Here is a 27,145-nt window from a genome sequence, read left to right as displayed (position 1 = left end):
TAGTAGATGTATTAGGTGCAATGGAGTTGACAAAGTTCCGTACTTGAAACATATAGAAGAAATGGTGTGCTGGGAGTTCGTATGTTTGTTAAACACTATTAAGAGATTTTGGGGAACCCGTAGAGATGTATAGTTGCTGTACCAACGTCAGATTTTGAGCTCGCCATATGTTGTAAGCATCGTAGGATTGTGGCAGAGAAAAGGAAGGGTTATGGTGAATAGGAAGAAAATGTGAGATCCACGGAGAAACCCCTAATTTACGCCCGACTTCTCTCCATGCAATAAGGGTATCCCGGATGAGTTGGTTATGTTTTAGATGTGGTGGCAAAGAATTGACATTTGAGTGTAACAAGGCTGAAAGATCATAGGGAAAGGCTAAAGCCGACTCCAAGTGGTAGTTGGAATAGTTGGAAGATTGAGCAAGCCAGTCAAGGCCGATACGGAGCAAACATGAAAGGTTATAAATTTGGACATTTGGAAGGTTAGACCCTCCCTCACATTTTGGTAGAAACAGTTTAGCAAGTGCTACTCAGGGGCGTTTGCCTTTCCATAAGAACAGTGATATTGCCCTATTTAGCCTCATTGTGTCTCTATGTTGGAGGAGAAGAGGTATGGTTTGTAGTGGGTAGAGAAGTTTCGGGAAGCTTACCATCTTTAAAAGGTGAGACTGCCCAGGAGGGAAAGCGGTAAGTCCTTCCACATCTCCAGCTCTCCAATAATTTTATTAATCGTAGGCGTGTAGTTCAACTGATACAGAGACAAAGCTAGTTTCCCTATCTTTTACCTAAATAAGTGATATAATTAGTCGCGATTTTAAACGTCGAGTTTTGCGTCCATTCTGGGAGACAGGAATAGAATAATGGAAGCACCTCACTTTTTGAGAAATTTATGTGGAGCCCTGAGCAGAGGCGGAAGGAGAAAATCTGCTGAATATACGGTAGGTCGAGGGAAGGGCGTGAGGTAAAAATTAAGATGTCATCTGCAAACAAGGCAAGCCTCAGCTCTTGTTGCCCAATTGAGATACCATGTAGGTCAGAATGGAATAGGAGGAAGCGTGCTAATGGTTCAAATTAACCTCCCTAACGGTATTCCCGAGTGTAGCTCGGGGTAAAATGTCTGTACCAAAAGCGGTAACCCCGAGCTACACTCGGGCTTACCATGCGGCGCTGCATAGGGAGTCCCTGCAGCACTTACCTTGTCCTTGGCTCCCACGATGTGTCCCCTGCAGCGTCCCCGGCCATCTCCTCTGGCGGATGCCGGCATCCGCCTCCTGTGTTCCGGTCCCTGTGACGTCGGGACGTACGGGCGCTGCTGGTGGCGGGAAATTTGAAAATTTAAAAAAAGTCATTTTTTTCAAAACGATTTTACATAGTAAAACATTGCTGTTTCAACCCATTTCACATACATTTTGTCCCTAGTGCTTTGTCCTGTCCCCTGTCTGCATTTTGATTGTTCTTTCTGCCTGGAAACATAGAAAAGTCCATGGCGTCCAAAAAGTGTCCCTTTAGGTCAAAAGCGGGTTTAGATCAGCTAGAGAACAGCGATAGTAAATCAGAACCACTTGCAGAATTGAGTGATAATGATTCGTGGAGAAATTCGTCATCAGACACTGAAAACAATTTTGCAACTTTGCTCAGCGATGTGCGAACTTGGCGCTATATTTCAAATTTCAGTGTTTTTGGTTTGATTATATTATTGAATTAAATGTATGATTTAGAATCTTGTTCAGACAGATTTCAGTGAGTTATTCCTAAAAATTACAACCTACAATAAAAAAACTACATATTTCCATGCAAAATAATGGTACCGCTTTCAGCACCAAAAATATGAAATAATCATACCGCTAGGGAGGTTAAAGAGTAAAGGGGACAGAGGGCATCCCTGTCTAGTGCCCTTATGGAGTTGGATAGGGTTGGATATGTGACCCGCTGCTATAACTCGAGCTGTTGGAGATGAATACATGGTTTGGATCAGATGCATAAAAGGACCCTCGAATCAAAACCTCCTTAACGCTAAGAAAAGCCACTCAAAATTTACATTATCAAAAGCCTTTTCGGCGTCTAGTGAGATTATAGCGGCGTCTTGATGTGTGTCGGTAGAGGCTTGATTCAAGGCAGATATTACCTTCCGAATATTCGAGGCTGCAGATCGTCCCTGTACAAAGCCCACTTGGGAAGGATGGATAAGAGTTGGCAAAATATTTGCCAGGCGCGAAGCAATAATTTTTGACAATAGTTTTGCGTCGAGATTCAGGAGGGATATTGGACGATATGATCCTGGTTCCGTCGGGTCTTTATCTTTTTTGGCAATTAATTTAATATGAGCTTGAAACCCGGAGGGAAGGTAATCTCCCCCTGTCTGAATGGCTTGAAACACCGATTGTAATGTCGGGGAAAGGGTTTCAGCCATAAGTTTGTAGAATTCGACTGTATAGCCATTAGGGCCCGGGGCCTTACTGTTCGTGAGTGATTTAGTAGCTAATAATACATCCGCCTGAGTAATGGGAGCGTTTAGAGCCTGAAGTAGGTTTGGGTCTATCTGTGGCAGCGAGATACGGTCTAGGAAAGAGGTAGCTTTAGTGGTGTCTATAGGCTCTGGGCCATATAGAGTTTGATAGAAGTTTTCTAAAATGGAAATGATGTCTACAGGATCGCTTTTCAACGTAGGAGTGAATGGTTTTTTACATAATCGTGCTAACAGCTTGCCCGGTTTGTTGCCAAATTTATGAAAGTTGAGGTCGGTATGTGATTGATGCGTAGTTTCTTGGGCAGCAGCCTATGTATCAAAGTAATGTTTGGCCTCTGACCATGCTTTCCTATTTTCATGGGAGTTTAAATCTGCATGGTCCCTCTGTGCTTTTCTTAGGCGGAGGCTGGCTATTGTGTAATTTCGGAGAAGAATTTTCTGTAGGTGGAGGTTAACGCAATAATTCGAAACCGCAAAACCGCCTTGCCCGTCTCCCAGAAGAGATTTGGATTCGTTCGGTGTTCCGCATTTGTTTCACGGAACTCAGTCCAGGCAGTATTTAATACCCGGAGCCCTGATTATTCGCTAGGTACGAGGAGAAACGGCAGGTGCGTGATTGCTGGTTGTTTTGCGTGTGATGTATGGATACCGAAATCGGGGAGTGGTCAGAGATCGCTATATCATGTACCGCAGTATCCTTGATGTTTTGTAAAAGCATGTTGTTTGCAAAGAAATAGTCAATTCTGGATAGAGTATGATGTACAGGTCTGTGGACTCCTCATTGTGTTCCCTATGTTCTCGGCACTGTATGAGAAGATATGGCGTTGTAGGGTCTCTGGGTAAAAGGGAGTAAGAGGGAAGAGAGAAAAAGTAAGAAAGGGAGATATACAAATAACATGGTGACCCAACGGGGGTCTATGCCACAGGTAAAAAATAACAATGGACTGCACGCTAAGCCTGGACTTCACATTATTCCGCATGTTGTCACCTAATTGTAACCCGTGTTACCGGATATGATTGGATGTAGATCCTGCACCAAGGAAATACAATGACAGGTACGGAAAAGGGAGGCCCCCAGTAGGGGTATGAGCCACTAGAAAATAAGGGATCGGTTCATCCCCCCCTTCGACGGCAACACTACAGCCAAAAGGTGTAAAAGGAAACAACATAAACAACATAAACAAAGCATTTGCAGCAATGTAAGCAAGAAAAAAAGAACCTGAGAACTAGTTCGCAGGCAGGCGAAAGAGTCTGTTCTGTCAGGGTGGTCTGTGTTTCGCTGCTGTAAAATTGACGCGTTAGCGCTTCGGGGGTTCCTTTCGTGGACTGCGCTGATCTCGCGGGTTGGGGTCTCGTGGTGATTGTTGCAATTGCTGAGGGCTCACGAATTCGGGTAGGTGATTTTGTAGGTATAGGAGGACTTCTTCTGGATGTGTAAATGATTTGGATTCCCCCGAGGGTGTGGTGAAACGAAGTGTAGCAGGGTATGCAAGGGTGAACTTGACCCCTTTTTGAAATAAGGTAGTACAGATTTGCTGGAACGATTTGCGTTTGCGAGATACCTCTTGTGAGTAGTCAGCAAACAGTAAGAGCTTATGGCCGTCCAGTTGTAGGGAACGTGCGTTGCGGAATGAATTGAGAATGGCTACTCGGTCGGCATAATTTAGATATTTGACGATTATAGATCGCGGCGTGCGCCGATTGTTTGAGGGTGCACCTTTAACCCCTTCACATTTAACCCCTTGATTGCCAGGAGCATGCTCACATACACAATAAACCTTCATTGCTAGTATAGTGTCTGAACGGATCAATATCTTTGATCAGATCAGAACTATAATTGCGTTCACAATAGTATAGTGTCCCCAAAAACGCAGTGTTAATATCAGTCCTGGCACCTGCCAGAACCTGCGATTAGCCCCTATACTTAACACCCCCCTCCCTTCTCCCACAGTGTATCACTGTCATTTGATACATTGCACACAAAACTTCAGGGTTAGCAAGATCAGGCCTGATCTCTGCTAGCACTAACAGGTAGATTTTTTTTTTTTTGCGGTTCAAGCAGTCCCTGACAGCCGGGTGCTGTTTTTCCCGTGAGTCGCACTAGGTACCTATAACTTTAGTGGCCAAAATGTCCAATGAAAGGTACTCTAGTGAAGAGGCCTACAGGATTCTGAGCATGTTGAATGAGAGCAAAGGGGAAGCCTCACTGACAAAATCTGGCTCAGAATATGAACCTGTAGAGAGCAGCGGCACCCTAACAGATAGCTCAGACGATGGAATAGAAGTCCCTGCTAAGGTCAGGCATATCCAACCCCGTTCCCATGTTGCTGAGTTGTTACAATTGCATGATGACTCTCATATGCAGCAGAGTGCCAGTACTAGTGCCACTCTACCTCTTGGTGAACTGGCGAGCACCAGCAGTCTAGTACATTCTGGTCTTTTACATGACATCACTGCAGTATGCACCTGGTGACATGGCAAATCCCGTAAGTGCAGTACAAGCTGCTGCAAATGCTAGCACAAGTAGTGTCCCGCAGCCACCAAGATTTCGAACACAGGCCCGTAGAGCCCATATCGTTCTTCTGGATTTGCTTGCAAATACTGGTTAGCAGCCCACAAATTCTGCAGCACCCGTACTTCCCCCATTCACTGCCCAACCCGAGAATTCAGGTGGAAACCGCAAATGTAACTACTTCCTTGATTTTTGTTAAGCTATTTTTCATGGAAGATCTGTATGCATTGATTGTGGTTCAAAGCTATTTATACGCACCATTTATCGCCACCAAATTCAAAACTTGCCAGACCATTTGCCTGGAAACCCATTATGGTTTACGAATTTAAAGTTTTTTTGGGCCTAACCTTCAACATGAGCATTACTAAAAAAAAAATTAATTGTGGTTGTATTGGTCCACAGACCCGATTCATCATATGCCTGTGTTCTCTGCTGCTATGGCCAGGCATAGATAGACTATAATGTGATTTATACACTTCAGTAATAACACACTCTGTAAAGCTTGGGGTGACCCTGAATATGATAGGCTGCACAAAATTCGGCCCCTCGTAAATCACCTTAACCAGAAATTTGCAGATGTGTATATTCCCCAGTAAAACATCTGCGTTGATGAGTCCCTCATTTATTTTTCTGGCCGCCTTGCATTTAAAGTCATGTGGAGCCCCTGGATACCCAGACTACATGGGGAGCAGTGGCAAGATAGTTTGGGACTTGGTGTCACCCATTTAGTTTTTCTGGCCGCCCTGCATTCAAACAATTTCTCCCCAGCAAGCGTGCCAGATATGGGGTCAAGATGTGCAAGACTTGTGAGAGGGCAACAGACTATACATGTCATTTTTGGATTTACGAGGAAAAAAATCAGTGACGTGGAGCCCCCAAATCCCCCCCCCATCCCCCCTGGATGCCCTGACTACATGGGGAGTAGTGACAAGATAATTTGGGTGTCACCCTTTTTTCATATGAAGTACCATTTGTACATTAACAATTTTTGTACAATCTTGGAATTGGCAACGTGCAACCTAATTGCTGGGGCTTCCCCAATGGCTTGTAAATACCCTTATTAGAAAGGGGAAGAAAGCTTGCTTGAAAAATTAGGAATTTCTCGCAGTGAAGTTGAAGGACAAACAGCATGTTTTTGTCCTGTCTTCCATTCATGCAGACATGACCATCCAAATTTCCACAGCAGCTGGTATTATTGAGAAGCCGCCTTCTGTGTCCATGACTATAACCTTAACATGGGAGGGGTGGACTTCAACCAGATGATGAAGCTGTACTTAGTTTCCTGTACAGCCAGACGCTGGTAGAAAAAAGCATTTGTATATTTATTTCACTTGGCTCTGTACAACGCTTTTGTGTTTTACAAAGCAACTAATTGGATCCTTCCTAAAACTCCAAGGAGAGATCATGTTTTGTATCCAGAAGATGCTGTGCCCCAAACCCCCAACCCAAAAGTCATCCCAAAAAAGATGTGTCTGTAGCAGACACGGAATTAGGTGTGACACCCACTTTTTTTGTCCCTTCTGTCCTGGCCAACCTGGTCTCTACCTCAAGGACTGTTTCTGTCACTGCCACACACTAGTGGAGTATTAGTATACGGTACAGCACGGTATAGTCTAGGGCACATATACACAGGGTCTTGAAAGATGTTAGGTAGTCAGGAAACTGGCTGTCGCGTTTTGAGAGACCCTAACATCTGGAAGGAAGAAAAAAAAAAAGTCCAAAAAAAAAGTTGTTTTATTGAGTTATCATTTTATTGTTAACCATTGCTGTTTTCTTTGCAGGCATACCATTCAGTGTGCGCAGTGTTGTTGGATGAAATTTTTCATTCGCAGTTAAAAAAAAAAAAAAAAAAAAAAAGCATGGGGGTCTGGGGTGGCCAGTGGGTGGATCGCTCCTATGCTTCGGCATATATATTTTATAATATTTTTTGGCACAGGTTTCAATAAAATTTGTTTTATTGAGTTACTGTTTTATTGTTAACCATTGCTGTTTTCTTTGCAGGAATGCCATTCAGCTGCAGCACTGATCTGTGTATTCTAACAGCAACAGGGTCTTGCACTCAGAATATACGTCAGTGTGTGCAGTGCTGTTGGATGAGATTTTTCATCTACAGTTTAAAAAAAAAAAATATGCCCAAGCATGGGGACCTGGGGTGGCCAGTGCGTGGATCAATCCAATTTTTTTGGCAGAGATTTCTTCATCCACATCGATTGATGTGAATAGAGGAATCTGTTAGGTTCTTTTTTTTTTTCTTCCATTCAGTCCATGGGCTGAACGTTTCATGTATGCCCAACATTAAAAGTGGGTGGATGCAGGGTGGTATATTCTAATGGTGGGCATACTACACAATTTTTCTGGCAGAGATTTCTTCTCTTCATTTCATTCAGCCCACAGGCTGCATAAAAAAAAGTACATATCGTATATACCCAACAAGGACCAGTGAATGATTAGTTCCCCATTTCTGGTATCAGTGGGAAGAACAGTGCCCTGTCGCTGGTGTCAGTGGGAGGAACCGTGCCCTATCCCTGGTGTCAATGGGAGGAACAGTGCACTGTCGTTGGGATCAGTGAGAGAAACAGTGCCCCGTCGCTGGGGTCAGTGGGAGGAACAGTGCCCCGTCGCTGGGGTCAGTGGGAGGAACAGTGCCCCGTCGCTGGGGTCAGTGGGAGGAACAGTGCCCCGTCGCTGGGGTCAGTGGGAGGAACAGTGCCCCGTCGCTGGGGTCAGTGGGAGGAACAGTGCCCCGTCGCTGGGGTCAGTGGGAGGAACAGCGCCCCGTCGCTGGGGTCAGTGGGAGGAGCAGCGCCCCGTCGCTGGGGTCAGTGGGAGGGGCAGCGCCCCGTCGCTGGGGTCAGTGGGAGGGGCAGCGCCCCGTTGCTGGGGTCAGTGGGAGGGGCAGCGCCCTGTCGCTGGGGTCAGTGGGAGGGGCAGCGCCCCTTCGCCCCTAAGGGGGGTATGTGGACTCTCTCCCTATGAGATTTTGTTTGGAAGTGTGTTGCTCTCTTGATTATATTTTTCTCAGCTTAGCTTAGCTGAAGGCCTCTACTTGGATTTCAGAGAATGTTGCTGATCTCAAGGTTTTTACATACTCATTTTTCTGTTTTCTCCCCAAATTTCAGATCCTAACAGTTTAGAAGGATCTCATAAATTAAAGCCAGGTGACTTGTGGACTGTTATGAGACATTTACACTATATACATAGGAAATGGTTGGAGACACAATACAGCTTCTATTTCATGCACAGTTTACAAAACTTAAAGAAAAAGTCACCTGGATCTACCCCAGATGCTGCAAAAATGACTAAATGAAAGTATTTCTGTGTTTAATTTGGTTTCCTCTTGAAATCACAGTCTGGGGTACTATTTATTCAAATCCTTCTATAAATATATTAGTAAGTAATATATGTGAATTTGTGATTTGAAAAGTAGATCAGCCATGTTGAAGTCATATTGTCTTTTATATGTCTTCCATTTTGTGTAGAACTGTCTGTTTAGCTATGCTGGTAAATCAGCAAGTCCAAAATTAAGCTAGAAGGCCAGTCTGGCTACAGGATCTGAGTGTACAACCAATCACTGTAAATATTTATTAATCATTTGTTTTTTTTATGTAGGTTTTAGTAACAATAAAAGGTCATTTTGTAATGATATAGCTGCTCTCAGCTATTAGATTCTCCCAAGTGGAGTTTGCCTCCTAGACCAGGACTAGTTCCACCAAAATTTAAGGAGGTTCCAGGTTAAAGGTGATAGTAGGTGTTGCCTGTGATCAAAATGTAAAATATTGATCAAAAGAGAAGAGATTGTAAAGGAAATTTGTAAATTCTGTATAAAATTGTATTCTATTTTGTATGCTTTGCCTATGTATTGTACACTGCACTCCTTGTCCATACGGCACGAATAATGTTTCCATTACGTTTACATTCCTTCAAGTCCTGATTAGAAATTAGCCTACCTATGTAACACCCCTTGTTGCCATAAAAGTACAATTGTAATATTAATGTGATACCTACCTAATCGTGTATATAAAAAAGTTCAAATGCCCCGAATGAACGGAACAGTAATTTGGAAAGATACTGAGTGTATCTTTTTGTGTATGTTCCCTACTGCTGTAGTTATTAATTTAGAACCACTAATCAATACGAGGATAGGAGTTGCCTATCTATAAAACTTTCGGTATTAATAAGCAGTTCCTGGATTTCGGGCTCCTGTATGTGGCTGGACTCCCAAAAAGTCACACATGTGGTATCCCCATATTATGTAGAAGTAGCAGAATGTATTTTTGAGTGTAATTCCATACCATGGGAAATCACCGAAGGTCCTTAGGGTGAAATACCTGTATATGAATTATTTAGATAAAATTCCCAGGAGAAGTAATTTTGATTAGATGGTTCTTAAAAAAAAAAAAAAAAAAAAAAATTGCTTGAATCTATGATTGCTTGATCTGCAACACACAGGGTTAACTCAGGAGTTAAATTTAGGGATGTTGCTTTAAACAATTGATAATTGTCTAAAGAAAGATGTAAATTGGTCAGTATATGTGTACAATGTCAGTCCTACTAGATGCAGTTCATGAATAGTGGGGAGAATAGATGTAGTAAGGCCAACCAATGAGGTTAAGGTAGTTGTGCACAACCTCCAGAGCAAGTATGTAAATGGGAAAATTCCAGGCATTTACAATATCGTCCTGGTGCTGTAAGTAACAAGTAACAAGCAGTGGTACAATGTGACTGGCTCTTCCACATCATGTGGAGCGTAGCAGCATGGTGCAGCAGCCAGTTCAGAGGCAGAAAAAAAAAACACCAGGCGCCCCTAAGGTTAGTTTCAAAAACTTGTGCATGAGGCCTTAGGAAAAAACTTAGATCCAGCCGATGAAGCAAGATGTGATAAGGGAATACCGTTTTATGGGTAAAATACCTGTTTTTGTTTACCTGTGTTTAATAAATGTTTGAAATTTATTTGTAAAAAAACAAATTTGTGGTGGGGAATGGAAAGGAACACGGTTCTAGTGCATGTAAGAAGTCTCTGTTCGAGTTATATGTTTGATTTGTTGCGTTGTATGCGTAAAACCTGAAATAAGGGACACTCTTTTGTTTTGAATTGCAAAGCACATGCATTATGTTGTGTGTCACTGTGGATGGTAATCACTTGTGGAAAACATTGGGTGAAATTGCAGAAAGGTTTACTATACATATGTGATACAAACAAAAAAAGTCCAGGAAACTGGAAATTAATACTGATAACATGGACTGTGGTAGCAAGGTCGGGTACCTATTCTTTTGATACAGAAAAATTAAAGTGATTCTAAATCGTTTTTTTTTTCTTTTAAAATAAAAACATGTTATATTTACCTGCTCTGTGCAATGGTTTTGCACAGAGCAGCCCCAATCTTCTTCTTCTGGCTTCCCCCACCAGCGCTCCTAGCTCCTCCTCTTCGGCAAGTGCCCCATCTATTGGCCTGCATGTATTAACACAGACAGTGCAGCTTGGCCCTGCCCTCTGCTGGCTCATCACAGGATTTGATTGACAGCAGCAGGAGTGAATGACTCCCACTGCTTTCAGTCTACCCTGTGAGGAGGAAGAGAGCTTCTGTGCAGGCACAGCTCTGTCTTCTATATCTCAGACACAGCTCTGGATCGAGATGGTTCTTAGGTAAGTATTAATGCGGGGCTGGGGGATCCTCATTACAAAGTTTTTTTACCTTTAGTGCAGAGAATGGATTAAGGTAAAACCTTTGGAACCACTTTATTGAGGTCCTTTTTTGACTGATGTATAGGTATAAAATACTTTAGCATTTTTCTATGCCAATATTGAATTTGCTATGTAATTAACCTCCTAGAGGCAGGGAGTACTTATGATATGTTAATTTTTTACTTCTTTTTGCACATTCCAGGCATTGCAGTTTTTGGATACTCCACAACAGTGTCTCTAGGGGGTGTCCTTGCTTCCCGATACTTACATATGGATTTACTTCATAATGTTCTGAGATTCCCCATGAGATTTTTTGAGAGGACTCCCAGCGGAAATCTTGTAAATCGTTTCTCCAAAGAGATGGATACTATTGATTCTACAATTCCACAGATTATTAAGATGTTCATGGGGTCTTCGTTTAACGTAATTGGGGCATGCATTATAATTTTGATTGCAACACCTATAGTAGCTGTAATAATTCCACCCCTGGGGCTGCTTTACTTCTTTGTTCAGGTGGGTATTATGCAGTTGCTCATGATACAGCAGATTAGTTGAGAGAACTAATAAAAACTTTCAAAAGTACAAGTAACACATACTGCATTTTCTTAAAGTGATTCTAAAGGTACTTTTTTGGCCCTTCCCCCTTCTGAGTGTCCCCATAAAATCTGTATGCAGGGGGAAGCTGCATACAGAAGAATTTTTTATCTTAATGCAGAGAATGCATTAAGATAAAAAATAAAAAACCTTCTGTCTTTACAACCACTTTAAACATACATTTCTTTCACTGGGCTTTTCAAAAGAAAGAAAAATAACAACATAGAGAGCACAGCTTTATTTTTATTGAACATTTGCAAAAAGTCACAGATAAGTACTCACCAGTAGTGTTAAGTACTCACCACATGTGACTCCACTGCAGTTTTTTTTTTTTTTTAACATTATGTTTAATTGGATGAAACATGTAGATACATGTACACTCACTGGCCACTTTGTTAGGTACACCTGTTCAACTGCTTGGTAACACAAATTGCTAATCAGCCAATCACATGGCAGCAACTCAATGCATTCGGCATGTAGACGTGGTGAAGACGACTTGCTGAAGTTCAAACCAAGCACCAGAATGGGGTAAAAAGGGGTATTTAAGTGACTTTGAATTTGGCATGGTTGTTGGTGCCAAATGTGCTGGTCTGAGTATTTCAAAAACTGCTGATCTACTGTGATTTTCACACACAACCATCTCTACGATTTACAGAGAATGGTCCAAAAAAGAGAAAATATCCACTGAGCTGCAGTTATGTGGACAAAAATGCCTAGTTGATGTCATTTGTCCTGTTGATGGCAGAGGAGAATGGGTAGACTGGTTGCATCGATAATCAGATGGTAGGGTCAGAATTTGGCGTAAACAACATGAATGCATGGATCCATCCTGCCTTGTATCAATTATTCAGAGTGGTGGTAGTAGTGTAATGGCGGGGGGGATATTTTCTTAGCATAAGCAAGATGTACCTAAAGCGGCTGGTGAGTGTATGTGCTTTCTTAATCGTACAGTACATGACACAGAACTTGTAGTCATAGGTTATATGCCACTGCTTTCAGGTGATTGGATACTTGCCAAAGCTTTGCTGGGAACGCCCACAGTGAACCCTTATGTAACCCCATTTTTCATCCACTCCGTTGGACTTCAGGACCTAACTTTGGCTTGGAATTGGACGCTTGTAGTCCTCTGTACTGTAGTACACCAACTGGGAGAAGGAGGGTGGCACTAAACACCAACCAGGTGTGCTTGCATGCTATTTGGTACTTGCTGATAGGAGGAAAGAGTGGGGGATGAGCTCATCGATCCTGCTCCTTGTCCTTCATTGTCCAATCACAGCTGTCCCCCACTGCTTGTACGACTGGGAACTGAGCAATCAAATCAAAGACCAATGATGACTTAGTTCTCAACTTTTCGTGAGCAGACAGTCACCGTTGCTCACTGGAGCACTGAGCTGGGGGAGGAGTGGCTGGCCAATGTTGGGATTTTACTGAGCCTGGACTGGCTGAGAGATGTCAGCTGACAGCAGGCTTTGGCCCACTGTCGGCTGAAAACAGGTCACAGGAGTGCAGAACAAACTGTACTCCTGTGATCCCTAGGAGAAGTGTAGCCTTTTGGTGCAAGCTATTAAGAGAACTATTAGTATTGAAAACTTAAAATGGCAAATGTGACAAACATCACTGAATGCATAAAAATTAGTTGTTGGTTGAATTTGTTGACTTCAAGCTACTTTTAAAGATGTCTGTTTTTTTTAACAGAGATTTTACGTGGCAACTTCACGACAGCTGAAGCGCTTGGAGTCTGTCAGTAGATCACCTGTGTATTCACACTTTAATGAGACACTGCTGGGAGCAAGTGTGATCCGAGCATTTGGAGAGCAGAACCAATTCATCCACATCAGTGACTCCAGGGTGGATGAAAATCAGAGAGCTTATTACCCCAGCATAGTCTCCAACAGGTACATTATCAAACATTATCAAATTGTTTTTGCTGGTACATAGGCTGTTCTGCCACATTGCCTTATCCATTTTAGCTATATATTTTCTGTCCCCTTTGGAGAATATACAGTTGTACAGCTATCCTGTTTAGCATCCAGAACATAGCCACTTCTTCTTTAGTAAATATCCAAGTGCAATAATATCAAGATGGATTTTCCTTTCTTTCTGAGATATTTAGGTTTTGCTGAATATTAATCTGGTTGTACATTAGTAGTTTTTATAAGATATGCTTGGTTTGGTATTTATGAATTCCGAAATGCAATTGGTCAGTTGACCTCTATCAAGCAGCAGTTTAAAGACCTGTTTGGTGAAGGCCCAACACAGCTGCAGCTCTGGAAACCTATTCAAGCTAATTTTCTGAGGCCAGAGCAGAGCTGAATCCAAAACCAAATTTACCAGTTGTTAGGTTTACTTTTAGAATACTTTACACTGTGTTCTATTATGTTAATATAATTAACTGGCAAATATGTAATATTTTTTCATAGGTGGTTAGCCATCAGGCTGGAATTCGTTGGAAACTGTATTGTCTTATTTGCCTCCCTGTTTGCAGTAATTTCCAGGTCTACGCTCAGTCCTGGGTTAGTTGGGCTTTCTGTCTCCTATGCATTACAGGTAAATTGACGTGATCAATGTCTTCCTATTACTTCTAGTAACTCATTGACAACTTTAAAGTAAAAAGTATTCATTTTTTCTCAAAATATTAAAACCAAAGCAAGACAAAGCAGCCAAAAATGACTTGTTTTCCATCATATTACATTTGGTACAAAGGTACTTTAAAAATATTCCACACATATCAAATGCCCAGCTATTTATATAAATTTCAAAACACACCATTAACATTATTTAAATTGGGTAATAGAGATGGAAAGTGTGTTTGTGGTTAGATAAACAATACACAGCAGGCATAAACATGCACACCAGGGTATACAATTTTTCATTTAATTGATTATTTTTCATTGTTATGGGACTTTGTTCACTTGCATCTCCTCATAGGATAAATATTTAATTTTTGAGGTGCCAAGAATTAATCGTGTTAGTTTGGGGTCCCACTATGGAAAATTAGTGGACTAAAATAGGTGTTGCTTTGGGCTATGTAAGAATATTTAAGCCAGGCACTAAGTGTGTGCCTTAGTAGCCCATAAGCTGTTGACCACCATGGTTCCCCTTGTTATGCAATAGCATAGCACTGACAAGCATCTGAGCAGGTAGCATATCACCAGCTGTAGTCAATCAGATGTATGCAACGCTCCATGGTCATTGACCGCTCATAAATACTTGTGACAGTCAACAAATGCTTTCATTAGAACTTGAAAACATTTGGGAAGCCTCTATATACAGTATGTTCAGGAGACGTTTTATATTTTTTAATTGCTTTGTTTTCCAGCTTTCAGCTGTAAAAGGTATCAAAAGTACATGCATACGAACTACCTTTGTACCAGTATGTTTCACTCCCTTTGTTGCTCCCAAAAATAGTGTTGCGCATTCACATAAATCAAAAATTCATAAAGCGTGCATAAATCATATTATCCAATGAAATATTTAAACTCAAACTCTGATAGTCCACTGTGAATCCAAACTTCATACTGAATGTGCACTAGCTACCTTATAGAAATAAAGCAGCTTACCAAACATTTAGACCTCACATCTCCAGATGTATAACAGCATTGTAGAGCGATAGATTCTGCCTGGATGGATGGTTCCTTCTGCTGACATGTAGAGCTGTGCCCTATATACATATATACATCCGATGGGACGTCTTCCAGGGGCAACATTACCAACCCATTTTTCAGTTTTCAGCGCTGTGGTACTTTGACCAAAAATTACTCAGTCATGCAACACTGTACCCAAATGGTTTTAAATCCTTTTGTTTGAGACAAATAGAGCTTCTTTAAGCAGTATTGTATAACCAATATTCGTTGAATTTTTAGTATATAAAGGAAAAAAAATAAAGTTTCACTTTATTTTAAAACCGGAAATAAAAATGTCTGAACAGCACAAAAAGGCCCCATTTTAAAACACTTCAAGGTGTTTTTTTTTTTTTTTTTTTTTTTTTTGAAATGCAGAAAATGCTGGTTTTGAGGGGGTTAAAACAGAACTCGGTAACAGTGCACTAGATACTTGAAATATACAGGTTATATACAGAAGAATCCAGAGGAGATGTTAATGGTACAGGTCACATACAGTGAAAGGAGGGTGATGACAGGGTTAATATTTTATTATTATTACAGGTACTTATATAGAACCATCAGTATATGCAGAGCTTTACATATTTCTAACTCACATTCATCCATACACATACTAGGGGCAATTTAGACAGGAGCAAATTAACCTACCACCTTATCTTTGGAGTATGAGAGGAAACCAGGAGTATCAAGAGGAAACCCACGCAGGCAGAAAGAGAACATATAAATTCCAGGTCGGTAGTTTTGAGGTTGGGATTGGAATTGATGACCCTAGTGCTAGGCGGGAGTGCTAACCACTTTGCCAATGTGCTGCCCCATGCAGGATAAGATTGGTGAGTGGTTAATATACAGATCAAATCAGAGAAAGGGCGTGGCTGGCGTATACTGTAGAGGAATGAATGACGGCAGGGGGTGGATTTTAATATTGTTGGCACAGTTACTGAATTGCACTGGTGCTAGCTGGTTGTCAGGAGGTTTTCTTTCCTCTTACACACCCATCGACAGGGCTTCTTTATTACCAGCCAGGAAGCAAGACATGGCTGCTGTCGGCAGCCTTACTTCAAATTCAGTGTTGCTAGGATTGGTCACAAACTTTGTGTGGTAAGGAACCACTCTCTTGGACTCTAGCTTTTGCCTATGATCTGCTGTGTTCTATCACAGTGCAGTTACCGGATTGTGTGTGCGCAGGAGCACATTTCTTGGAGTAAGTACCAATGCACCCTAAAAGAACAATTGGGGAGCCACTTATGTATAGTGGCCAGTTTGCAAGAGGTTAAGGGTTTTTGCCACCTGGTAATGAATTTATGAATGTTGTGGAAAAGCTTAATAAACACTCAACTTAAATGTTTGGAAAATGCTGTAGGCAGATGACAAGTATTTGATAGAACTTGATAGAATTTTGAATATACTTGCCTTCACTGGCATTACCATTTCCACTGTAAAGTACTCTCTGTATTTTCTCAGTGTCATTTTTGGTGTGGCACTTGTTTTTGTTTTTTAATGTTTGCATGGAAGTCTGGTAATATTTCACTTCAGTAATATCCAAGCAAAACTTTTAGTCACCTTTTATGTAATACTTTACTTGAGGAAGCATTATGTATCTTACACGTATGACAGAGGACCAACGAACTACAGTAATGTTAACAAGGACCTATGCTTGACTTAGTGTTTTTGTTTTGTTTTTTTAAACCAAGGTTTATGTGTGTGTTATTTAAAATGACAAATGATGACAAACATTATGAGTGTCAAAGTTTGCAGTGTTGCTAGCATCCATTGACCCTTATGATGGACATTTTCTGTTTCGGAGTAAAACCTCTCAGAAATGTAGCAGTGGATTTTTTTTTATTACTTATTAACATATGTATTAACTACATTCTGCACATTTTTCAATGTTAATTCCTTATGTAATATTTATTTTTTTCTTCGGCTTGCTGCCAAAGTCTCATGATTTTTTTTTTTTTCCTTGTGTCTCTTGAAGACCTCAAAGTAAGATTCAATACTCACACTCAATATTCACGGTAACTGCTTCAATAAATGCTAACAGTGTTAAGTTTTAAGATTAATCCTTCATTATGTAGAATAGATGAATAATATTGGAGTCAAGCTGCAAGTGAATGGAATCAGGCCAGGTTGCTGCCTGTGCAGGGACATCTTTGCCATTGATGTCATTTATAGATAGAGGCATGTTCTTGATTCTGCCAGTCCATAAATAAAATGCTTTTAACCTAAATTTCAAAGAGTGAGGATAAAAGCTTCATCAAAATGTGCAGTCTAGTTAGTTCTGCTTTGAAGTATTGTATTTTTATGTCATAGGTCACAACATACCTGAATTGGCTGGTGAGGATGTCATCAGAACTGGAGACCAATATAGTGGCAGTAGAGCGAGTGAAGGAGTACTCTGATCTGGAGCAGGAGGTACAGTCCCACCATTTGAAGAGTTATGCTCATCTCTGTAACAGTGGTTTTAGGGCAGCTATAGGCATGTAAGAGTGGCCACCTGTGTAGACACAATTCCAAAGCTCTATGACAGCCAGCATGGTCATGTATATGTACACTGGATTGACCATTCATGTCAAGCCTGTGCAGAGAAAAATTGGAAGGATAGAAGTGGTATAGGCAGAAGCTGTTAGTGCCTCTTATCATTTTGGTGTAAAAATGGAAAAATAAATTATTCAGTTGATGTTCTCCTTGTGATCAACCATACAGAACATGAGAGAGAGACACCAGCCTTGCAGCTATAACTTTTTTGGGAAGGCTCTGTCCACAAGGTTTAGGTGTGTCTATAGGAATGCTTGACCTTTCTTCCACAATCGCATTTGTGAGGCCAGGCACTGATGTCGGATGAGAAGGCCTGGCACGCAGTCTCTGCTCTTATTCATCTGAAAGGTATTCTATTGGTTTGAGGTCGGGACTGTGGAGGCCAGTCAAGTTCCTCCACCCCAAACTCGCTTGTCCATGTATTTATGGACCTTGCTTTGTGCACTGGTGCCCAGTCATGTTGGAACAGGAAGGGACAAATTGTTCCTACAAAGTTGGAAGCATGAAAGTGTCCAAAAATGTGTTGGTATGCTGACGCCTTAAGAGTTCCCTTGACTGGAACTAAGGGGCCAAGCCCAACCCCAGAAAAAAAACCTATACCATAATACCCCCCCCCCCCCACCAAACTTTACACTTGGCACAATGCAGTCAGGCAAGTACCGTTCTCCCGGCAACTTCCAAACCCAGACACGTCCATTGGATTGCCACATAGAGAAGTGTGATTCATCACTCCAGAGAGTCTAGTGGCGGTGTGCTTTACACCACTGCATCCGATGCTTTGCATTGCACATGGTGATGTAAGGCTTGGATGCAGCTGTCTATGCACTGTTGTGCTAATCTGAAGGCCACACAAAGTTTGGAGGTCTTTAGCTATTGACTGTGCAGACAGTTGGTGACTTCTGCACACTGCGCTTCAGCATGCACTGACCTCACTCTGTCATTTTACGTGGCCTACCACTTCATGGCTGAGTTGCTGTTGTTCCCAGTTGCTTCCACTTTGTTATTTTACCAGTAACAGTTGACCGTGGAATATTTAGTAGTAAGGAAATTTCACAGATAAATAAAAATGAATGAAAATATAAAAACAAAACCAGCTTTTACATCCATATCCACCTTCAATCCAGAGATGTGCCCTGCAGAATTTTTTTCTCCTGCCTATAGGTGTCCTCAATCTGTTGGCCATCATCAATTAACCTGCTTCCTCTGAGTTGTCATAGACCCACTGCAGCCTGTGACTGGACAGTAAAAGGATAATCAGCACAGTGATTTGCTGTACTGCTTCTTCCTCTTACACTCCAGCCCTACTGTACAGGGACAGCAAGAGGCTAATACTAGGTCAGATTCAGGTACTTGCACTGCTTGAATTTGCAAAATACTCAGACTTTGGTGGTCTGAGTACCTGGCACCTGACCATTGCTACCGGTCACCTGCCATAATGGCTTGTTAACGACATATGATAGCAATAAAGTTAAATACATTTTTTTTTCTTTTAATAAAAAATAAACATACCCACTGTTGCCTTGCAAACACACACAGATGCAAGCACATGCACAGAATATAAAACACGTATGAGTTATCATAACGAACATCAGAGTAAGAGCAAGTAAGTTAATGCTGAGAAATGGTTGAATGGTTATCCAAATGTTCTCTGATGTCTGCGGGCATATTACACCTTATGTTTTTTTTAAACTGAGACAAATCATTTTTTTCTGATATGTATCTAAGGAGATGAAGTGAGCATTTTTTTTTCTTGGTTAAGAATTTCTACACAAAAATTCTGTTAAACCTCAAAATAAGGGGCTTTTTTCATTGACCATTCCTGTTTTTGATTGCGCTATAATGCCTTGCATGTAGCATTTTGTGCTGTATCCATCAGCTGCTAAAGTGTCCATTAGTATTGAGACAATCATATCCTTCAGAGCGAGCAGTTATTGAATGATATGTGTACTTAAACTGTAACAAGCACATAGTATTTGTGGTGGCATTAAAAAAGATGAAGCCTAAATAATTTTTGTGTTTAGGCCGCAGCATATTTTAAATGTCTTTATGTTGGTAGTCATAAACTCTTATTAGTGTGGATGTGTAGTTATGTTATGTTTTCTTGAATATTTATTTAGGCTCCGTGGACTGTTCCCGAGACTAAACCAGAAAACTGCTGGCCTTATGAAGGAAAGATTGAGTTCCAAAATTTCTGCTTACGTTACCGTGAAGATTTAGACCTGGCATTGAAGAACATTAATGCTACTGTCAAAGGTGGTGAAAAGGTAAGTGGACAAGAATTAATTATCAGTTATGATTGCCCTCTATTTTTATACGACAGTGCCGTTGTTTGCAGAGAAATTGTGAACTGTCAACATCGGTTCATGCAGTCTGCAGATATAACAATGGGTTGAGACAAAATATAATACTTCCAAAGAGTGCTCACAAAAATTCACCTTTTACGCACATGGTTTAACCACTACAACTGTAGTGTGAAAATTATTATTCTTAGCATGGAGTGAATTCTAGTTGCATTAGTGACCTGTGTTCATGGAAATCACTTGCAAGCTGAAAGCACTTGTTTAACATTAAACTTCTTCAGCTTGCATATGGCATTGTATTTCACTTGCTGTGCACAGAGGAATAACTGAAATATAGTCGAAATTCAGCATTAACATATTTGTAAATTTGTCAGCTTATAATTAAATCTGAACTCCAGGTGTGATCTTTATTGAATACTTACCAGCTGGGAGCACTTACGTGTGTAAAGCTGGCCATACATGATACAATTTTCTGTTAGATGGGCAATACCTTTAAAAGGCTAAAAGTAAAATCTATGCAGCTCACATCATAAGTTAAAACAATCCATGATGAATAAGAAAAGGGCATTTAAAAAATATAAAAGTGAACCAATGCTATCAAATGTAAATCAAGGTAAAATGCCAATATGGTTCCTTTAAGTTGCTACACCTCTTAGTTAAATTTTGCTAGCAAACAATATTATAAACAATAGTTAGCATAGATTCATAAAAGGCAGAATTTGTCAAACAAATTTTGTTTTTATGAGGAAGTAAGACAAAAAACTTAGAGAAAGGAGTGGCTGGGGATATAGTATACTTGGATTTTGCCGAAGTATTTGACACAGTTCCCCACACACGGCTAATGTATAAGTTAGTCTACAGACTTGGAAAATTCAGTTTGTGTATGGATAGAAACTTGGCCAAAAGACTGTATTCAAAGAATATTGATTCATACGGAGTATAGTTTCAGGTAATTAGCGCTGTACTCCAATGTTCAGTATTGGGACTTTTCAACCTTTTCATGATATATAGTTTGGGAGTAAATGTACCATTTTAAAGTTTGCAGATGACACTAAGCTATGTAGTAGAATAATGTCCTTCCAGCATGTCCCTTAAACTTAAAGCAGTATTAAACCCAAAAGCATACATTCATTATATTGCAGCTCACCAATTCTTAGATGTGATGGCTATATTAGTTTTCTTTTTTAGGCTTTTTTCCTTGTATTTTCACCTGGTGATCTAGCCAAAAGTCTGTCCATAAGAACAAGCTGTCCTGCAGGTTTAGCAGTTGAAGGGTTGAGACAACCCATTTAACACTGACACGGGTGCTTGCAATGGTCATCTTTTATTTGGATAAAATCTTTATCCCACAAGGAACAAAACTGTTGCTGTAACTGCTTAAAAAGTTTTGACATTGCTAATGGGGCAAGGGAGAAGGTGGAATCCTTGTAGCTGGAGCTTCAAACGGAAGAAACAAACAGGAAATAAATAGTGGGCGTTTGCTACAAGCCCCCTAAGCTGAAGGATGAGGAGAAGACTGATCTCCTCTCATGTTTAAAAATGGTAGTAAGGCAGAGCAACCTTGTTATCATGGGGGACATGACTGGGCAGACAGAAATGCTCACCCATCTAAGGTTCATCATTTCTTAAATGTCTTGCAGGACAATTTCATGTGTCAATTGGTGGATGCCCTAGATTGAAATAATGCCCTGCTAGATTTACTAATTACAAATAACACAGATCTGATTGGAGGTTTGGAAGTAAGGGATAACTTGCGAAACTGCAATCACAGAGTAATTACATTTAACGTATATTATAAAAATGCATTAAGATAAACAATGTAGTCTTTAGAACCACTTTAATGCACTATTTAATTGGACAACTATTTGGCAAATGAGGATTTATGTTGATAAATGTAAAGTTATACACTGGGGGTCTAAAAACAGGCATGCATCATACATTTTAGGAGTACAGCTGGGAGAGTCAGTGGTTGAGAAGATCTGGGTGTTTTGGTAGATTATAAACCTAATAATAGTATGTAATGTCAAGCTGCAGTTTCTAACGCAAGCAAAATACCTTATGGTGTTAAAAGAGGTATAGAGTTCAGAGAGAGAGATAATTTTGCCCCTGTACAAAATTTTAGTAAGACCTCATCTGGATTATGCTTTTTAGTTTTTGACATCCGTTCACTACTAGGATATTGGGTAACAGGAGAGAGAGTAGATAAGGGCAAAGAAACTGATAAGAGGCATGGAGGAGCTCAACTATGAGGAAAGTTTAGCTGAACTGAATGTATTCTTCCTTGAGGCAATTAGGGGGAAATGTGATCCCCATATATAAATACATTAATAATCCATATAGTGAACATGATGCAAAGTTCTTCACTTTAAAGTTATTACACAGGACAAGAGGGCACTCTCTGTCTGGAAAAAGAGAAATTTACCATTCACATAGGTAAAAACTTGTTCACAGTAAGAGCTGTGAAAATGTGGAATAGACTTCCTGAGGAACTAGTTTTGACCATCTCAATTGACTGCTTTAAAAAAGATGCATTCCTAAATGTACAGACTATGGTTTCTCAACTAGGGTTCTTCCAGAGGTTTCTAGGGGTTCCTTGGGCACTGATCAATTTCTGCTTCTCATATATATTCCCACTGACACCACTAATCTTTTTTAGCTATGTGTAAGGGGGAAATTCTTCCCAATGACCATCACACTAATGTATCATGAGTTGTAGGTATAGTGATTATTAGCAGGGGTTCTCTGAGACTGGAAAGCTATCTGAAGGGTTCCTCTGTGTTGAAAAGGTTGAGAAAGGCTGGTACAGACAACTGGATATTAGTATTTACAGGTAATACCACTAGGGTTTGTAGATCTGAGGAATAATTGTAAACCAATGTAAAATTGCATTTATAGATCATTTCTGAATTTCAGCTTTAAGAAAGTGTAATTTTTAAAACCTTGCATCACATAAAAGGTCAATATGTTGCTAAAGGATAAGTTTACCTTTGGAAACATGTAACATGTTACCAATGCTACAGCCACCGCTCGCTGCTCCCCCTCCTGACAGAAGTACGGGGAGAAGTTTCCTCGTACTATCTATCAGATTCCAAAACATCGTGGCCATGCGGGGCTCCACCCACATGGTCATGTCATTCATTCACAGAGTTCTGTGAATGAATGCACTTCAAGTCCCGACAGCCTTAGCGGCTGTCGGCTTGTAGTTTTCAATGAACTACCACAGTGAGCAGCGTGGTAGTTCATTGAATCTTCCTGTCAGTATATCTGCTTACCTGTACATTCTGTACGGGCAAGCAGATATGCTGACAGATCTACAGGAGATCTACATGGCACCAGCGATCTACTGATCGCTGGTGCAATGCTTTACAGCAGAGGTCAGCAACCAGTAGAACTTAGCCAGGTGACTGGTAGATCACAGTCAGGGCTTGCTGATCTGCCATCCCAGAGCATCAAATTGAGTGCAATGCAGAGTGACTACTTGTAAAGTTGGAGCTGTAGTAGGGAGCAAGAGCCGCATGAGTCGATGCCTCCTCTGTAGTGCCGGCTCCTATGTCCTGTCATGGTTGATGGGTGTAGCACTTGCCAAGCATTGACCCATCAAGTGAATGAGGCTGCTCTGCAAGTGCTCTGCAGTACAGCAAACAAGGGGTTAAAACTGGCAGCGTTGTGTTGCTTTCTTCCCACCTATTTTAACCCCTTGGACCCCACAGAAGCAGGCTGTTTTGGGGCACTTGCAGAGTGGCCCCATTTACTTGAGTGGGTCTCAATTGACAGACAGTAGCAACCACCAAAAGCAACAGGGGGTGTAATTCCAGTGGCAACATGTGTACACCTTTAACTGGTGCATCAGAAGCTAACAGGGGCAGGGATTGGGGGCGGTAAAACCATGACTCATTTGCAGGGTTTTAACACCCCAAACTTTATATGTTAAAAAGCCCTAAGAGTGCCACTGCTGAATACAACCAAGGGCTCATTCACAAGTGCAGCAGTCCTCTGCAAAGCTATCTGAGTGTGTTTGACAGGTGGTAAGAAGGCGATATGTGGCCTCCTCACCCCCTGATTTAAAGCCATGATTGCCGTGCAATGCAGGTGAGTGCTACACGGTTGCACTGCATTTAGATGTTTAAATCAAGTGTGAGGATGCGACACTGTGCCTGGTGATCTTTGACTTCTCCCGTGTTGTTCAGGTAGATATCCACCTCTTTAGGTTGCCTACCCCTGCTTTACACACTCCTGTAGACAATAATGATACATGCAAATAAATAATACCTGCAAAAAAATGTGCATTTATTATTTTTGTGCAAAATGTGAGCTTATCCGTTAAAAACACAAAATGTTTACTTGGGCCAAATTAGTCAAAAATATTAAGATAGATAATGATTTTTAAACAGATAATGAAGTTGCTAAATTTGGTCTCAGATACTAGACTTCAATAACCTCTTATAATGGGGTTAAATCTCTTTAAAAAATATAAATAAAACATAAATAAAATACTTGAAATTATTTTATAATAGATATGCGAATACTATCGTTACAAGTGTTTTACCCCCTCTGTACAGATCTCAGATCTTGTTGACTAAGCAAGACCTTATCAGCTGAATAATGCTTTCTAGTTTTAAAATAGATGTAAACCCCGATATTCGGTTTGTTAAAGCACTGTGTATTATAAAACATTTGGGGTTTTTTTGTCTATATAATATGCAAATACAGCTATATCTTGTGCCATAGTCTCCTGGACAAAGACAATTTACCGCTCTTGTATATCCTGGAGCATGAGTGGGCTAGGTGGGGTATAGCTGATTAGCTGGTTAGCTGATTATGTACAGTCAGGTCCATAAATATTGGGACATCGACACAATTCTAACATTTTTGGATCTATACACCACCGCAATGGATTTGAAATGAAACAAACAAGATGTGCTTTAACTGCAGAATGTCAGCTTTAATTTGAAGGTATTTACATCAAAATCAGGTGAACGGTGTAGGAATTACAACAGTGGTAATACAACTCCTCTCCAGGCAAGATATGGCCAGTTATCTCATTAAAACACAAAGAGCTTCCATAGCGTAATACTGTTTATTAAGTGAAAAAGTAAACCCAAATCTTCAATATATCTACTCACATTTTCATAGTCTTGTTCAGAGCATTACAAAAGCAAACCTCATATTTGTGGGTGTAGTACATGGGTGTATCAAGATGGCATCCAAACCGGAAGTATGTCACCGCGTTGCATCACGTTAGTCATGTGACTTCAGCAGAGCCCTGATTAAGTTACCTGACTAGCGTGATGCAACGCGGTGACGTACTTCTGGTTTGGACGAGGAGAGGTAGAGAGTGGTTTTACCACTTAGCCTGTCCTTGAGGGGGGAGACCACTGTGGAGAGAGGGATGCAATTCCAGAGGAGTCTCTTGCATGGAGGATCCAGTGTAGTGATCCAAAAGCGTTTTGACCCCTAGCGGGTCGAGGCATGGAGGTGAGCACGTAATACAGCTATCTGTGGATATGTGTCATTACCCACTTTCACGGGTGTTTGTTATATTCGGAAGAAATAGGTGTTTTAAACACCATTTTGGACTATCTGTATTAAGGGAACATGCGTTGTTCCTGAATATTTGTGATATTCACGTTTGTGATAGTTTATAAGCACCATCACGCATGTTTTTTTTGTTTGATATTGTTGAACACTGGTTTTGCATTTTTGCTTATTTGTTGTTGTTTTCTGCCTCCTTGTAATGTCCTCAGTGAGCTCCTGATCAACCCCTTTTCACCCTCACTTCTGTGTGTTTGGACCGAGCAGTGCACATTAGTTTGGGCCATGTGCACTGCTCTATGTACACTACAATTACCATAGTCCATATTCCTTAGTCCATTTCAGAAGTAAGCAACAGAGGGCAGCTACAGTGGGACCATGGAGAAGTGAGTGTAGCTACCATCCAAGAGGAATTAAGATTCAAGCAACAAAACAAAGCAATAAAAAAAATTTGGAGGATGCTGTGAACAATATAAGATTTTTTTAGATTAAGATTAGTTAATAGAATAGATATTCTTTTTAACCCAGAGTTTTATTGTCACTTTAAGTGATTTTACCTTCTAGGTACATTTTGTTTTGAGATACCAGTGTGTAATTACTACCTTACCACAGGTACAACCTGTGGCTTTAAGTGACCAAACCTAATTGCAATGATTAATTTACTGCACCAATTCTGACTACATGTGCTGTGAGCTCGGATAGCCACTCCAGACTGAAAATCTGCAAAGAAAGTTTCAGAACCGCAGAGCACATGTATTTGGCAAAAACAATGTATGCTTGTGGGGGGAGCAGTGGTTTTAGCAGTATCTTTGACTAGTTAGAGGTGGAACTTGCAGTGAAACTAAGGTCCACATTTAGATCTGGGCCCCCTACCCATGTAAATATTGCTGCATATAAGCAGTAAAAAAAACTGTACTGGTAAAATAAAAAAGTATACCTACTTTTTACTCCTCGTCTTTACATCACTCTCCTTTCTGGCTGAGGAAAGATGAGTACTCCAAATCTTGTGAGAAGACACTTACTCCAGCACAAGAGCACCTTCTCGTGAGATTTGGGCTACTCTGCCTTCACCAAGATATCGCTGGAAGGAGCATGACCTCACCGTTGCATGGGTTCTGCAGGCTGAAGACCGAATAAGTTTTTTTTTTTTTTTTTAACCTAACTTTCCTTACAGTTATAGTTTTAATGCCACAATTCTACAGAAAAGCTATAGATACCCCTAATATGTCTGTATCCAATTTTAGGTTTTTGTGTTTGCTCTGTTTCATTTTTTTTAATCTATAGATTGGGATTGTTGGAAGAACAGGAGCTGGAAAGTCATCTCTCACCCTAGGACTATTCCGTATTAATGAGGCTGCTTCTGGTGAAATCGTTATAGATGGCTGCAACATAGCCAAAATTGGTCTGCATGACCTTCGATACAAGTTGACAATTATTCCTCAGGTATGTTTATCCATAGCATGCCTTATCAGATATTTGTCAAAAAGATGCGTGGGCTTCTTGGAAATGTTAAATACCTATTTTGACAGGCTACCGTATGTTTATACAGTGAGGTTGTGTTGTGGGTTCTAGCTCTACAATTGTCCATAGACTTTAGTTATGTAGTAGTTGGGGTGTGAAACAGGATCTGGTAATTCTGCCTGTTTTAGAGGAATTTGAAAATAGCTACTGTTGCAGCTCTATTATTGCAGGTTTTTTTGATAAGCTTTGTTTGGGATCCTCTGGGCTGGAATATCTTCAATGGATTTCTCTCTTTCACATGTTAGGATTTGGATTTTTATAAACATCTATTGCTGTTGACATCTATGGACAAAGATGAAGCAAAATCAATTTGAGTTACGCAGTTAAATAAGCCCACAGCTAAAACAAAATGCCACAATTTTTTATAGAAATTTACCATGTA

The 27,145-nt window shown here is 40.7% G+C and overlaps 1 protein-coding gene across 2 annotated transcripts in view; it reads left to right on the top strand.

Moving 5' to 3' along the window:
* LOC149460927 (multidrug resistance-associated protein 1-like) overlaps nucleotides 1–27,145 on the top strand; it is a 382,011-nt gene that overhangs the window by 339,815 nt on the left and 15,051 nt on the right. For both annotated transcript variants that reach the window (XM_089679079.1, XM_089679078.1), the window contains 6 exons: nucleotides 10,864–11,174; nucleotides 12,951–13,150; nucleotides 13,676–13,802; nucleotides 17,186–17,287; nucleotides 19,528–19,674; nucleotides 26,527–26,685. In XM_089679079.1, the coding sequence (XP_089535205.1) occupies nucleotides 10,864–11,174; nucleotides 12,951–13,150; nucleotides 13,676–13,802; nucleotides 17,186–17,287; nucleotides 19,528–19,674; nucleotides 26,527–26,685 (1,046 nt within the window). The remainder of the gene's footprint in view (nucleotides 1–10,863; nucleotides 11,175–12,950; nucleotides 13,151–13,675; nucleotides 13,803–17,185; nucleotides 17,288–19,527; nucleotides 19,675–26,526; nucleotides 26,686–27,145) is intronic.

Source organism: Staurois parvus, unplaced genomic scaffold (genome assembly GCF_062004578.1).
Source record: "Staurois parvus isolate SC_StPar_1 unplaced genomic scaffold, SC_StPar_1.0 ptg000217l, whole genome shotgun sequence".
Classification (NCBI taxonomy): Eukaryota; Metazoa; Chordata; class Amphibia; order Anura; family Ranidae; genus Staurois; species Staurois parvus.
Note: the sequence above shows the minus strand (reverse complement) of the source record. Positions and strands in the feature narration are given on the sequence as shown.